Raw genomic sequence first — 12992 nt, 5'->3', positions numbered from 1 at the left:
TAGCTACCAGGAACTTCTCCCTCACGCAGGTGCCTTTAACTACTTGAAGGAAAACTTCTCCAATGCTCCCAGCCTGGATATGAGCGCAGCCTCCTTGAACATGCTGGTGCGGCTGATGGTTGCCCAGGTCCAGGAGTGCGTCTTTGAGAAGATGACCTTGCTGTGTGCCCAGCACGACTTCCTCTCCCGGCTGCAGCTTGCCCAGGAGGCGGCAAAGGTGAGCGCCCTGGGGAGGAGAGGACCTGGTGGGGTTATCACTGCTGGGGAAGCTCCTTCTCTGGTCAGCAGACCCACAAGGAGAGGAGAGCCTGCTGTCACTCTTTCACGATGGACATCCTCCATCCCAACCCGTGGCTTAGTTTTGACACCCCACAGGTGGAAGGCGCCTACTCGCTGGTGCATCAGACAATGACCCAAGCCCACGTGAAGGATTACGTTCCCTTCTCTTGGACTACCATGGTCCACGTCAAGTCGGAGCATTTCAAAGCCCTCTCCCACTACTTCGCTGCCATTGCTCTCTGCGACTGCCCAGGTGAGTGTTACAGCTTGGAGGCAGCTGTCTGCTCAGCCAAGTTCTGGCTCCAAGTGGTAGCCTGGTGTCTGGGAGGACTGCAAAAAAACCGAGGTGAAAGGGCATATGCACAGGGTAGATGGATACAAAATCTGAAATTTTTGGGATTCTCTGAGCTATTGATTTCGCTTACTGACTCAGCGATTCATGCACAGGGCAGATTTCCCCCATATTTCTGGTTTGCAAAGTCCTTCCAAGAAGGTGAGCAACAAGGTGCTGTAGGGATGTCACCTGCTGTCCCCTTTGGGGCTTGATGGGTGAATTAGGGGGTCAGGTGCCTGCTGACCACACAAGTGCTGATGTCCTCAGCTGAGCATCCTCTGAGGCACCTGGTCCTTGTGGTGGTCCAGCCAGGGGCTTCAAAAACTAAAAATAAACCTCAAAAAACCCCAGGATATCCCTGGACAAACTGGTCTGGGCAACTCAGATTTAACTGCCAGCCTCGTGAGCGGCTGCCCTGGGCACCCCAGGGTGGTGAGGGGCTGGCAGCAGGGTACGTGTGGCTGTCGCAGAGCCGGGCTGACGTGGCTCCATGAAGCCAGCTGGAGCGTGGACGTAGGATGTGACCCGTGATCTCCGTCTGCGCCATCGCCGACACCCGTGCGAGCGATTTCAGATCAGGCAGAGGATCTGGGGGTGGGCAGCCGACGCATGCTGTGACCTGTGATGCCAACCCAGCACTTGATGGGGTGGCCAAGGACAGGCTGGGGGACTTTTTGGGGGATGGCTGCCGAAAGCAGTGCTGTGCCGGTGACGGCAACGGCTGCCAGACTGTCCCAGCATCCTCCCCCGCTCCGGAGCCTGCCCGAAATCTTGCTGCCGGGCTTGTGCCGTGTAGGCGTTGCAGAAGCAGGATTGAGCAAGAAGATCTGCTGGGGCAGAGACAGGAGAGAGAAAGAGGTACCCGTGGGGCTGGAGCAGCTTAAAGACAGAAATAGTAGAGGATGGTGTTGGGGCCAGGTTTGTATGGGGTTACAAGGGACAGGACAAACCTTTCCCCTAAAATTTTGAGGCTGTTTGCCTGACCTTAGGTGCTGAGGGAAACACAGATCTGCAGGAGATGCCTAATTTGGGTGTTTGGGGATTTTTTTTGCTCCATCCAGAGCATGCTGTTGAGATCTCACGTGCCTGCTCGCTGCCTCTCCCTGACCCCCTTGTTTAGAATAACAAAACTTTTACTCCCACAACCAGCCAGCAATAAACTCCTTATGCTGCAATTTAATCCCCCAGGGATGCTGGCACGGGGAGGGTTGGCATGGGGAGAGCCAGCCCTGGAGCTGCTGGTTCCCAGCCTGCTGGGTGCCTGTGCTGGGGGTGCTCATCAAGCTTTGAGATCTCCTAACATTCAGACCAGCAAGTCCATAAAGCTCCCTGGAGCCCGCTGGGTTCCTTCGTATCACACTCTGTGCGCAGATGAGGAGGCTGCCATCCAACCCTGAGCTCCCTGTCAGCCAAAGGGGATTAGGGACAGCTTTGGCTGGAAATAAAGGTGTAAAAATCACGCATACAGAGCCCAGCATGGTGCTTGGAGTGCCTATGCAAGCTCTGTCAGTCTTGGTTTCTCCATCGAAGGACCACCTTGGTTGCACTGCAAGCTCTCTGCCCATGCAGGGGTCCCAGGCACAGCAAGGAGAGCTCAGCTCCCAAATTCCGCTTTAATCTCCCCAGCTCTTGTGTTTTAGTTGTTGTCAGACTTGGCTCCATGTTATCAACCTCCAGGTGGGCAAAACCCAGGGCTCTTGATTTCCAATCCTGCTTCCAGACCGGAGCAAAGGATGGAAGGAGTCGAAAGAGCCGGATACTTGTGTTGCACACAGGAGAAATCCTGCACTTGGCTTCAAAGCCTGGTGCAGCTTTGAATGTAATAACTCATCCCTCTCCATCGGTGATGTCTTGGTGGTCATTGGAGGCTGTGGTTGGGTGAGAGGAAGCTGCTGCTGAAGTTATCAGGGCCACATGAGCATGTATGTGGCTTCGTGGTTGCCTTGTCACCACTGCCATGGGGTGTGGGTGGCCAGGCAGCACCCTGACTTCTGTCTAAGCCCATCCCCACCCACATTTTTCACACAGCGGCATCTGATGCTGAACTACCAGAGCAGGAGAAGGTTTTTATCCAGTTCCACGTCACCATGCCAGAGGGACCATCGCTCCGTGTCCTGCTGCAGGACCCTGAGGAGAGGAGGAAGCTGGGTAAGTGCATCCATTGGGGCAAAGACCCTGATTCTTGCGATCAACCGTTGGTGCACGGGCAGTGAGCCCCGCTGGAACGCTGCCCATGTAGGCATGGTCTCCACAAAAGAATGTGATGAGCTGTCGGGGGATGTCTCCATGCAAAGACACCTTTTTTTTTGGCCTTCTTTGAGAAAAGCCTCCCTGGGAAGACAAGACAGTGTCACAGTTCCTTATTACGGTGTTGAGGACCAACTCACAGTGCTTGCACCAACCTGTCCAGCCAAGTTTGACGATAAAACCTCAAATGCCGAGGTGTTCTGAGCCAGGTAATGTCACCTCACAGCATGGAGAAATCCGTAGGGACACGCTGATCCTGGAAGCTCCTTGGCTTGGGCTCGCTGCTGATTTGGCTTGATGACAAGAAGACACAGCAGATGCTAGGGGGTGGCTTTTTAGCTGCATCGAAAGGCTTGGGAGACGAGAGCTTCCTCCCATGCAGATTTTCAGCTTCAGGGTAAAAACAGAGCGTTGCTTATTCAGCTGAAGTCATGTTTTGGCAGCCTCTCCCCAAGGAGGCTCCAATGAGAGCAAGCTCAGCGCCCTGATTTTGGGGCGTCAGCTCCTGTTTGCTTCCTCCATGAGCTGCCTTTCGGTGCTCTTTCCCCTCATTGCACATGTAGGAAAGGAAATGGGTCCCACCAGGAATGCGTTTGTCGTGTCGCCGACCCCAGCAAACTCCTTCCAGCTGCTCGGCCAGGTTTCACTGCTGGGGATGGGAGTTGGAGGAAGTGCGTGAGGAGACTCCCTAAATGAACCCCAAAACCAAAGTGTGATGGTAACACCACCCCAACACCCTCAGCTGCTGTTATCTGGTTTCCCAGTTTGCATCAACCCAGCTTCCAGCTCTTCCCGTTCTTGGGGGGAACGGGCTCCATTCAACATTTGCCAGTGAAAAATGAAATGCAGACACCAGCCTCAGCTCTGGTTTTGATTTACAGGAAGGCAAGAAACTTGCACTATCAAAACCATCTCCCTGAAAGGATATTTTTTTCCTTTTCCCTTGTCTCCTAGTATTATAACATTATGTTTTATCAGATGTGATGTATTCCTCTGAACAGAGGGGAGCCAAAAGCTTTCACAGCTTCCATGCTTGACCTCTGTTCCCAGTGATCTCTTGAAAATTGCAGGCGTTGATGAAAATCAGTAAAATGTAGTTATTTGCTTGCCCATGGATGGGCCTGGCTATGGGTGCTTTGGTAAAATACGATTGATTGCGTTTGATACAGTTATTTCAGAGAGCCTCTTCCTCCCTGCTTTCCATCCAGCCTCAGTATATTTCCTTGATTGCAATTTCTCGTGGGGGAAAGCAGAGGTCTTCAGGCCACTGGCTGTGGTTCTTAGAAGAGTCTGGAGCAAACTCCAGCCGTCTCCCTGGGTTATGTTGCCACCGTGTGTCCTAAAACTGGAGCTGCTGCAGGCACACGTGTTTCTATGATACGTGTGTGTGTGTATATATATATCTTTTTTGGTAGTTTAGCGCTGGATACGGGTATCTTGGTTGCAGTCTGTCGCAAAGGAGATGTTTGCATTGATATCTGTGGGTCGTCATGATTTCATCTCTTCTGGCCATTTTTCGGCCGTTCCGTTTTCACAAGGGTGGAAACACTTTGAAGGCAAGTTGAGAGAAGAAAAGCAAGAGCAGAGGCCGAAAAGGGTGGAAAGCAGGACCTGAAGGGGAAGGAGAAGGCTTTTCTTAGCCTAGAAATGAGGGAGACGTGTTGCATCTTCCCGAAGCTAAAAGGCTGTCACCGGGAGGACAGAGCTCGATTGTCCTCCATGTCCCTGCCTCGGGGGACGCAAGGCGATGGAGAGAAGTTAATTTGCAGAGGAGATTGAGGTTAAGTGTTAGGAGGGACTTTGGGGGCGGTGTGACGTGGTGGCGGCTCCTTCACCGGTGGTTTTTGGGAACATCTGCCAGCTCCGCCACCGGCACCAGGGGAGTGAAGTAGGTCACCCTTCAAGGTCCCTTCCCAGCCCTACATCGGGGGCTCGAGCTGACGGCTGGGACCTACTCCATTTACTGCACGTTGAACGCCTGGCAGGGCTGCGAACGTGACTGGGCTGTCCCTGAGTCACGTCGGGTGACACAGCCGCGGAGGCTGCTGTCATCCGTGGGCAGCCGAGCGAGCGGAGAGGGAACGGCGACGGGGCTGCTCCGCTCTGCTCGGGCTGCGATCTCTCTGCTCCCTTGCAGGCAAAGCTCATCTGAAGAAAGCCATCATGAAGCACGAGGAAGCCATGAGGATCCACGGCTTGTGCAAGATCCTGAGGAAGATGGATATCCTCCAGGAGGTCCTCTCCTTCGCCCACAAACGTTCGCTGGGCAAGTATTCAGAAATCGACCATGAGGAGGACTTCTTTGAAACCGGAGATGCCCCGGATATTCACCGTGAGTGTTTTTTTGGGGGTGTACCTGGGGAGGGGATTTGTGGCAGGTTCCATGGGGTGGGCAAACTCCGCGGTGAGTTTGTGGCATGTCGCTGCGGACCAGAGCTCCCTCCACAGCGGTGGAGCATCACTGGTGGGAGTCGGGGTTTCGGGCTGAGTGTCTGGCAGCTGCCTGAGCAGGTCCCAGCTCTTGTGGGTCACATCACCGCTTCTTGGGGAGCATGATGGAGAGGCAGCAGCTGCCCGCAACTACCTGACCCCGACATATGTGCTTTTCTCTCCCTACCGCTAGCCAAAACGCACCAGAAACCAGAGATCAAATCCCCCAACTTCTCCCAGGTGAAGGTGACCGACCTCTTCCACAGGCTGGTACGTACAGCTACGGGATGGAGGTTGCCCCAAGGGAGCAGACATCTCCTCCTCCCTCCCCTGCATGCTCTGCTTGCCTGGTTTCCTTCCTCCCCGCAAGCCTCTTCTCCCTCTCCCGGTGCAGCCGCTGCGCTTGCAGGCTGCTTTCCAAGGAAGGCGAGCTGCCTCCTCACAGGCACGGACCTGGACAGGAGGAGGGGTGGGAGGGCACAGATCTGTCTCAGCAAGATCTAAATGGGTCATGAAGATCCTCCAGTGCACAGGGGAGTGGACAGAGGCATTTTGGGTGGGCTTTACTCAAGAAGGACCGAAGGGACCCTGTAGTGGAAGCTTGTTGGGGGAGCAGAGCAGGGTGGTGCCAGCTGGGAGGCACTAGGAAAATCCCACTGGACCTTCGCCCCTACCCTCTTTAGGCTTACAGGGTCCTGGGGATCAGGGCTGAGCTTCAGGGCTGCTGTGGGACCTGGCTGAGCCCCGGGAGACGTTGGGCATCTCTGCTTTTGAGCAGCCCCAGGACAGGCAGGTATATCCTGCTCCTGTGGGGATAGGAAAGTAGGAAAAAGACAGGAAAATAGGAAAGATTGGGGAGGGTTTCCAGGGAGGTTGTGGAGTCTCCTTCTCTGGAGATATTCAAGACCCACCTAGACGCGGTCCTGTGCAGCCTGCTCTGGGTGACCCTGCTTCGGCAGGAGGGTTGGACTGGGTGACCCACAGAGGTCTCTGCCAACCCCGAACATTCTGTGATTCTGAGGGGGTGGGTGTGTGGATCCTGAAGAGGTGACCTGACCCACCACCTCACACACACTGCTGTCCACCCCAGCTGGGCTGTGTCTCCCAGAGCCAGGCAGCGGTGAAAAACCTCAAGCCTCGTTGTTTCTTCTTGGGCAATGGGTTTTATTTCCTGAATTAAGGAGCCAGCTCTGCCCACTGGAGCTTTCTGTTTCAGGATTGTTGTGTCTAAACTGATGCCAGCTCGCTGACCGTCCTGAGACCACATCCTCCTGCCTTGTAGGAGCGGGGCAGTGCTGGGGGCTGATGTCCAGACCTAAGCTCTGGGCAGAGGGTTGGATGAGACGCCTCGTGAGGTCCTTCCCAACCTGCACGGACCTGTGGTACTGCTCATAAAGCCAGTGTCTGACATGGACCTTTAAGCACCTGTAGCTTATAGTGCATAAATCTGCATTTTTGGACGTGCAGGCACGGTAAAACATTGGGCAGGCTCAAAATCACATCGTTAAATGCAAAAGACAAGCTTTCTTGGTCTGCCTCCTCCCTATCAGTGGGTGTTTTGCAAGGTTGCCCATCCTCGGGATGTTGTTCTGACACTGAAAGGTGCTTTCCGTGTTTCTGCCTTACCCCAGGGGCCCCTCTCGGTTTTCTCGGCCAAAAACAAGTGGTACCCGGTGCGGAGAGTCCACCTGATGAGAGGAGAGAACGGCTTTGGCTTTACACTGCGAGGAGACTCCCCTGTCCTCATCGCCGGTGTCATCCCGGGGGGCTGCGCGGCTGTGAGTACCCTTGGCCTTTGCTGTCCCCATGGGGATGCTGGAAAAGGGGTGCTGGGCATTGCTTTGAGGGGTACCAGGTGGTTCTAGGTCTTTACACTCAGTTGGCAACTGCATTGGTGTGCTCAAGTGGAGACTTATCCCTGTCAGATCTCAACCCGGGGCTTGCAGATGGGTGTCATGAAAGAATTGAGAGTTTTTTAGGAGACAGCAATGGAAAAAATACGGAGGTTAGCTCCGTTTTTAACTGCTGGCAGCCTCTCTTTGGCAAGCACCCAGGTCCCTTCTCCCCCATTTTGGGAGGTGACAGTGGATGGAACAAGATGGCAAGTCTGAAACGCCAGTTATCTCAGTGAACACTCACTGTATGGGCTTTCTGATGGATCAAGGACAACTTTGTTTTCCAGCAGAAGCTTTCTGGAGCATCCCGGTTGGATGCCCGAAAGGTCTCCCCTCTCAGCACTGCTCAGCGTCGACCCTGCCGTCCAGAGCCCAGCATCTCTGTAACAACACGCTGCTTAGCAGCAGGATCACATCCTGTTATAGGAGACTAAAATAATCTGAAAGACCATATATGTCCATATCTGGACAGCAGTTTTGTCCCCTTGGGCTACTAACATTCATTGCACTTGGCTGGGGTGGGATTGGTCTCCAGATGGTCGCCAATCTGCGAGTGTCCCCATGTGGACAAGTTTCTAAACCTCCACTGCAATTGGTCCAGCATGTCCTGGCTGGGTTTCTCCTAGCTCCGATGCTGGCCCCACAGCCCCAAGCTGCCATGTGCTTTCCTTCAAGCATGTCAAGAGCCTTGTTGATGCCTTGATGAATGAAGAGTGTGCAGAGAACCTTGCTGAGCCTGCTGTGTTTCCTCAAGGATCCAGGCTTGCAGGCAATATTTTTTTTATATCTTTTTCTGGAGACCCACGGCATTTAATCTTTATGTAAGAGTCAGACTCAGAGCTGGATGCACTTTTTCCAAGGCTGTAAAAAGTCACGGGGCTGGGATTTTATAGCATGCTGGATGTCAAGTGTGGCAATCGCCATAGCTTCAAAAAAAGCTCCTTAGTCCATAGAGCATCCCACTTTTGCGTGCACACTGCAAAGCAGCTGTAAAGTCTTTAGGGTGGTGGAGGCATCGGTTGTCTTGTGCTGTCCGTGGAGGGTGGACCCCAGCCCTCCCTGTGGCCTGTATCTCCACAGGACTGGGTCCTACAGAGGGATGGATGCTGAGCAGACCTCATGCAACAGCATCCATGAGCTCAAATGTGCATCTTCTCCCTTCCCCCGCAGGAAGCTGGGCTGAAGGAGGGAGACTACATCATCTCGGTGAACGGCAAGGACTGCAAGTGGTCCAAGCACGCTGAGGTGGTGCAGCTTCTGAAGAGCACTGGGGAAGAGGGAGTGGAGATCGGGGTGATAACCCTGCAAGGCTCGGAGGGACCGAAAGCTGTAAGTCACGTCCCAAGCCTTAGGTGGGACATTGCAGGTCTTGGGGGGAGAAATGGTCTGTGGTCTGCTTAAACAAGGCTCTGCACTGTGTCCGGCATGGCAGGTTTGTTTGCAGCTGGCTTAGGAAATACGAAGCAGGATTTCCAGGGGCTGAAAGCTTTGCTCTTTCACTCTTAGTGTCGAGCCAAGCACTGAAGCAGGCAGCTCCATGGGGGGCAGAGGTTCCCCAGTGTCTTGCTTGTGGGATGGAGGTGCAGGGCTGAAGTCAAGCACCACGTTTGCAGCCCAGATGCTACCCTAGCTTAGAATCATAGGTTGGAAAAGACCTCTAAGATCATCGAGTTAAGGTTGGAAAAGACCTCTAAGATCATCGAGTCCAACCATTAACCCATCACCACCATGCCTACTAAACCACATCCTGTGACATGGAAGCTGTCCAGCTTCACACCCCTCTCCACTCCCCAAACAGGCAGACAAGAAGGCAGCGGCGATGTCCTCGGGCAGCGGGATGCTGAAGAGCAACAAGGAGAACAGCCGAAAGAGCCTGATGAACAGCAAAAGTGCCAGCACGCTGTTGGTCTGGAGCAAGAAGAGCAAGCGGAGCAAGAAGAGCACCTACGGCGTCCCCTTCACCACGGTGGGAGACAACGAGGCCATGTACTGAAGCGGCAGCCAGGCTAGGTCATGTCCCGTGAGCTCCGGGGCTGGCTGCCCGTGGACCCTCGCAAGCACTGGTGGCCTGTCCAGGCTGCGCTGGTGTCGGTGCTGCAAGGACCCCCCCCACCCCATCCCGGGGACATGCCGCTGGTCGGATCCTCTCCGAAGAGGCGAGCGATGCACAGTACCGGACTCTTCCATCTCCCAACTCCCGCGTTAAATGATCCTCAGCTAAACAATGTGGGGAAACACTGATTTATTCTTAATTTTAATTTTTTTTTTTTGTATTTTTGCTCTTAAGGGGTCGGGGGGAGCTGTGCTTTGGTATGAAGCAGGGACTGGTTTGTGTCTTCTGCTCAGTGCGAGGAACAGCCAAACCAAGCCCCAGCCATTAAAGCAAAAGCTGTAACCTTCTTTAGTGTCTCCTAGGCTTTCTCTGCAAGGTGGAAGATGGCATCACTGCCACCACTCACCGCGAGCTGCTGGCAGAGCTGAATCATTCAGCAGCTCCAGCTGGAGGTCACCTTCGACTCCCCCTTTTCAGGAGGGCAGATAGCCTGGACATGGATGACTCGTGGTGATCCCATCATGGGGTTGAGCGCAGACGTGCCCAGGCAGCACTGCCACGGTACCAGTTGGGAATGTCCTAATGAAATGGGTTGAAGTTAGGATGGGTTTGACTATTTTTTAGTGCTTTTTAGGGTTTTTTTAACGGATACCCTGGTTGGCCCAGCAAATACAGCCCAGCTGCACAGGGTGCTTCTTTGGAAGAAAAGGGAAAGACTTAACGTGCATTTGTTGTCTCGCTTTTTTAATCAGTAGAGGTGGATTGCCCTAAACATGTGAGTAGATTAATAGCTAAGAGCCTTGCTTTTTTTCTTGGTATGAGATTAAAATTCCAGGAAGATAGCTCCTCCAGATTATTAAACTACTAAATTTGTGCTAGTATTGGATCTTGCACACGTTGCTAATACCCTAACACTGTGCTGTCAGCATTCGTACCCGAGCTGGGCTGATGGATACATACATCTTGGTAATTGTACTGGAAATGCTGGGAGACTCTGAATAAGTGCTTAGATATATTGGCAAAATTTTCTCAATCCCATTTCTGCCTTGTGCATTATTTTTCTGAAGGCTAAAGAGCTGTCTGGTCTTCAGTGCTTGGATGATCTTGGTAGGTATAAAATACCCTTCAGAGATGCAATTGTATTTTTGTACTTTTTAAGTCGTGACAAATTTGTAGCGGTATTTTACTGAAGTGAACGCACGCTGGCAGCGGGATATCGTCGCGAAGGCATCCCGCCAGGGTTGTACTATGACTTCTTGTAGGTGGTTCAATGCCCGTGTGCCAAGCGTTTGGCCCCAGTTTTATTTAAGGAGAATTAAAGGAGGGCTTCTAGCTCTGTGTTATTGACCGAGAGGCCTCTCTGTAGACCGAGACATCATCAGACCGGATTACGGATCTGGCTGCCACCACGAGGCCATCTGGTGCAGTCAGCTTTTCTACATAATCTTGCCAGCTGCTTGGCGCGGGAGTGGTAAGGAAGCAGAGATGGGTTCACAGAAAAGGCCACCTTGCCATTAAAGCATCCCGGCAACATCTTCCCCCGATCCCAAATGTGTTGCCGACGTCTCCAAGCTGGAGATGTATTTATTTCGAAGCAGCATGCACAACCGGCGAGCCTGCGCATTGCGTTGCCACCCGCACCACCCAACTCCTCCGTTGCCGTTGGCAGAGGTGTTGTGTTTTGTGCGAGCTGGGTAATTTCCCTAACAGCGATGGTTTTGTTTTGGCTTTTGATTTTTTGTTTTTTTGTTTGGTTTTTTTTTTTGTTAATTTGTACATGGACTCTCACCTTTTATGGATTAAAAAGCACTGATTTGAAAACACTTTGTCGCGCATCTCTATTGCGAACCACAGGTGGACTGGGTGCACCAGCCATGGAGAGGAACAAGCCCTGGATTGGGCTTGCAAATGGGTTGAGTTTTGGTCATTTTTACCTAAATCAGGACCTGTTAAGGCTGGGAGAGATCATTTGGCTCTTGTACGATCTAATCCAAGGTAAACTGAGCGCCTAAGCATGCAGGTCAGCCCCACAGCCCTTTGTGAGCCATCGTCTCCATCTCCAGCATGGTGTAATGGGAGTTGGTGGCTTTGTCGCATGAGTTATTTCATGGAAGTAAGGTGGGGATGAGGAGCGGGGCTCGGGCTGGATCCTTTGGGAGCTTGTCTCCTGGGAGAAAAAAGGAAATCATTCAAGGAAGTCATCTCTGCTTCACACAGCATGTTTTGATCTGCTGGGTTTGGGTTTCCAAGGGGGTTTCCACTAAGGGTTTCTGGAAGAGCACATCAATGGGAACAAAGATATCACTCGTGCTCGAGGAGCTCATTGGTAGCTATTAAACAGTAAAGCCTTAACATGGGACACCCCTCCCTCAATTTTCCTTTGGGGGTCTGTGTTTCACTGGAAACGCTTTCATTCCCCCCTCCACATCTTTGCAGGGTGACCAAGCCCATGGGGCTGGACTGGGGGTCCTGGCAGCCAGACAAGTCCCTCGCTCAGGGAGAATGCACCCCACAGGAGGCGAAAGGACAGATGAACTTCTCTTCAGAGACTCAGAGCTGGGTTTAAACCCCCCTAGATGGGGGTGAACCAGGGTCAATGCTTTCAACGTTGGGTTAATATATAAAAGATAGTAGGGAGCCTCTTTGTCTCGTATCTACCAAGCCAGGGTTAAAATGGCATCTGACTTTGACATATTTTTGTAATTTAAAGTGTTTTCCCTTTCATCAGACCTCCTGCACCCAGCACCAACCTCACAGCCATACGAAGTTTACTAAAACACCCACAGTAAGTTGTTCTGCTGCAGTAGATCCTTTTCCCACTTATATTCCTCTGATGTAGGAAACTCGTGACTCCAAAGCTGGGATCGCCTCCTCCTGTGATGACATTTTCACATGTGTGCTTCATCAGCAAAAGCCTAATGCTCCCTCCCTCTTCCCTGAGAGGATATGGAGCTGGATCTCTGCATTCTTGTCTTCTCCATCTGGACCTGGAGGTGGAGGAGTCCTGTAGGATGCTGGCGTTGGGGGCCAACATGTGTAGAAAGCACAAGAACCATTGAAAAAAGGACTTTACAGTAATGAAGAACTTGAGGTCTCTCCAACCTCTGTCCCTGGGGAGAGGAGCTCCAGGTGGGCTCAGGAGCTGAGGCTATGCAGAATGCTCCTTGGTCCAGGTGTCCTGGGCTGGGACTAGTTAATGCACTTTTAGGAGCATCTTGTGACCATAGGAGAGGTGCAAAGAGGTGTTATTTTTATTGCTTCTTGATTTCCAGGGCCCTTGAGACAGTACACTGTGGTGCCCACCATCCTGGAAAACCCTATCAGGGAGAGCCCAGCAAACCCACAGAGGTTCAGCCTAGTTTCCTGCTTTTCAGGTTGAATTTTCCACCTCTCAGATCTTGATAATAAAAATCTCCTGGCCTATATATCAGCCATTCCCGTGTGGTGGGAAGGTGTTTTGATTTTCCCCTCCATTAAGTACACAACGGCTCTCTTAATAGAAGAGGAGAAGGTGGTGTTGGGAGCTGAGGCCATGCGCCTGCCTCTTCACTTCATGGCTCGTTGGCACCGTAACCCGTAATGGCTCCTCTGGAGCTGTCACTGTCTACAAATTAATGCTCCTGCCTTTCCCTGGGGCCAACAGAATGAAAGCAGCTGCTTGGCTGACAGCCACCGGCCCTAATGGGGGTTGGTGCTGGGACACTGCAACTGTGCAAGGTGCTCACTGCTTGCTACACTGAATTTGCAAGTCATT

The 12992-nt window shown here is 52.5% G+C and overlaps 1 protein-coding gene across 2 annotated transcripts in view; it reads left to right on the top strand.

Annotated features, from left to right (window-relative positions):
• Positions 1–11059, top strand: part of RHPN1 (rhophilin Rho GTPase binding protein 1) — a 36614-nt gene extending 25555 nt beyond the window's left edge. For both annotated transcript variants that reach the window (XM_075415447.1, XM_075415446.1), the window contains exons 8-15: positions 30–217; positions 376–532; positions 2642–2761; positions 4998–5192; positions 5484–5560; positions 6922–7068; positions 8356–8514; positions 8984–11059. In XM_075415447.1, coding sequence (XP_075271562.1) covers positions 30–217; positions 376–532; positions 2642–2761; positions 4998–5192; positions 5484–5560; positions 6922–7068; positions 8356–8514; positions 8984–9178 — 1238 coding nt within the window. In that variant the 3' untranslated portion in view covers positions 9179–11059. The remainder of the gene's footprint in view (positions 1–29; positions 218–375; positions 533–2641; positions 2762–4997; positions 5193–5483; positions 5561–6921; positions 7069–8355; positions 8515–8983) is intronic.
• Positions 11060–12992: the final 1933 nt, after the last annotated feature.

The sequence above is a fragment of the Opisthocomus hoazin genome, chromosome 3 (genome assembly GCF_030867145.1).
Source record: "Opisthocomus hoazin isolate bOpiHoa1 chromosome 3, bOpiHoa1.hap1, whole genome shotgun sequence".
Classification (NCBI taxonomy): Eukaryota; Metazoa; Chordata; class Aves; order Opisthocomiformes; family Opisthocomidae; genus Opisthocomus; species Opisthocomus hoazin.
The sequence above is the reverse complement of the archived record's forward strand: the minus strand, read 5'-3'. Positions and strand labels throughout refer to the sequence as shown.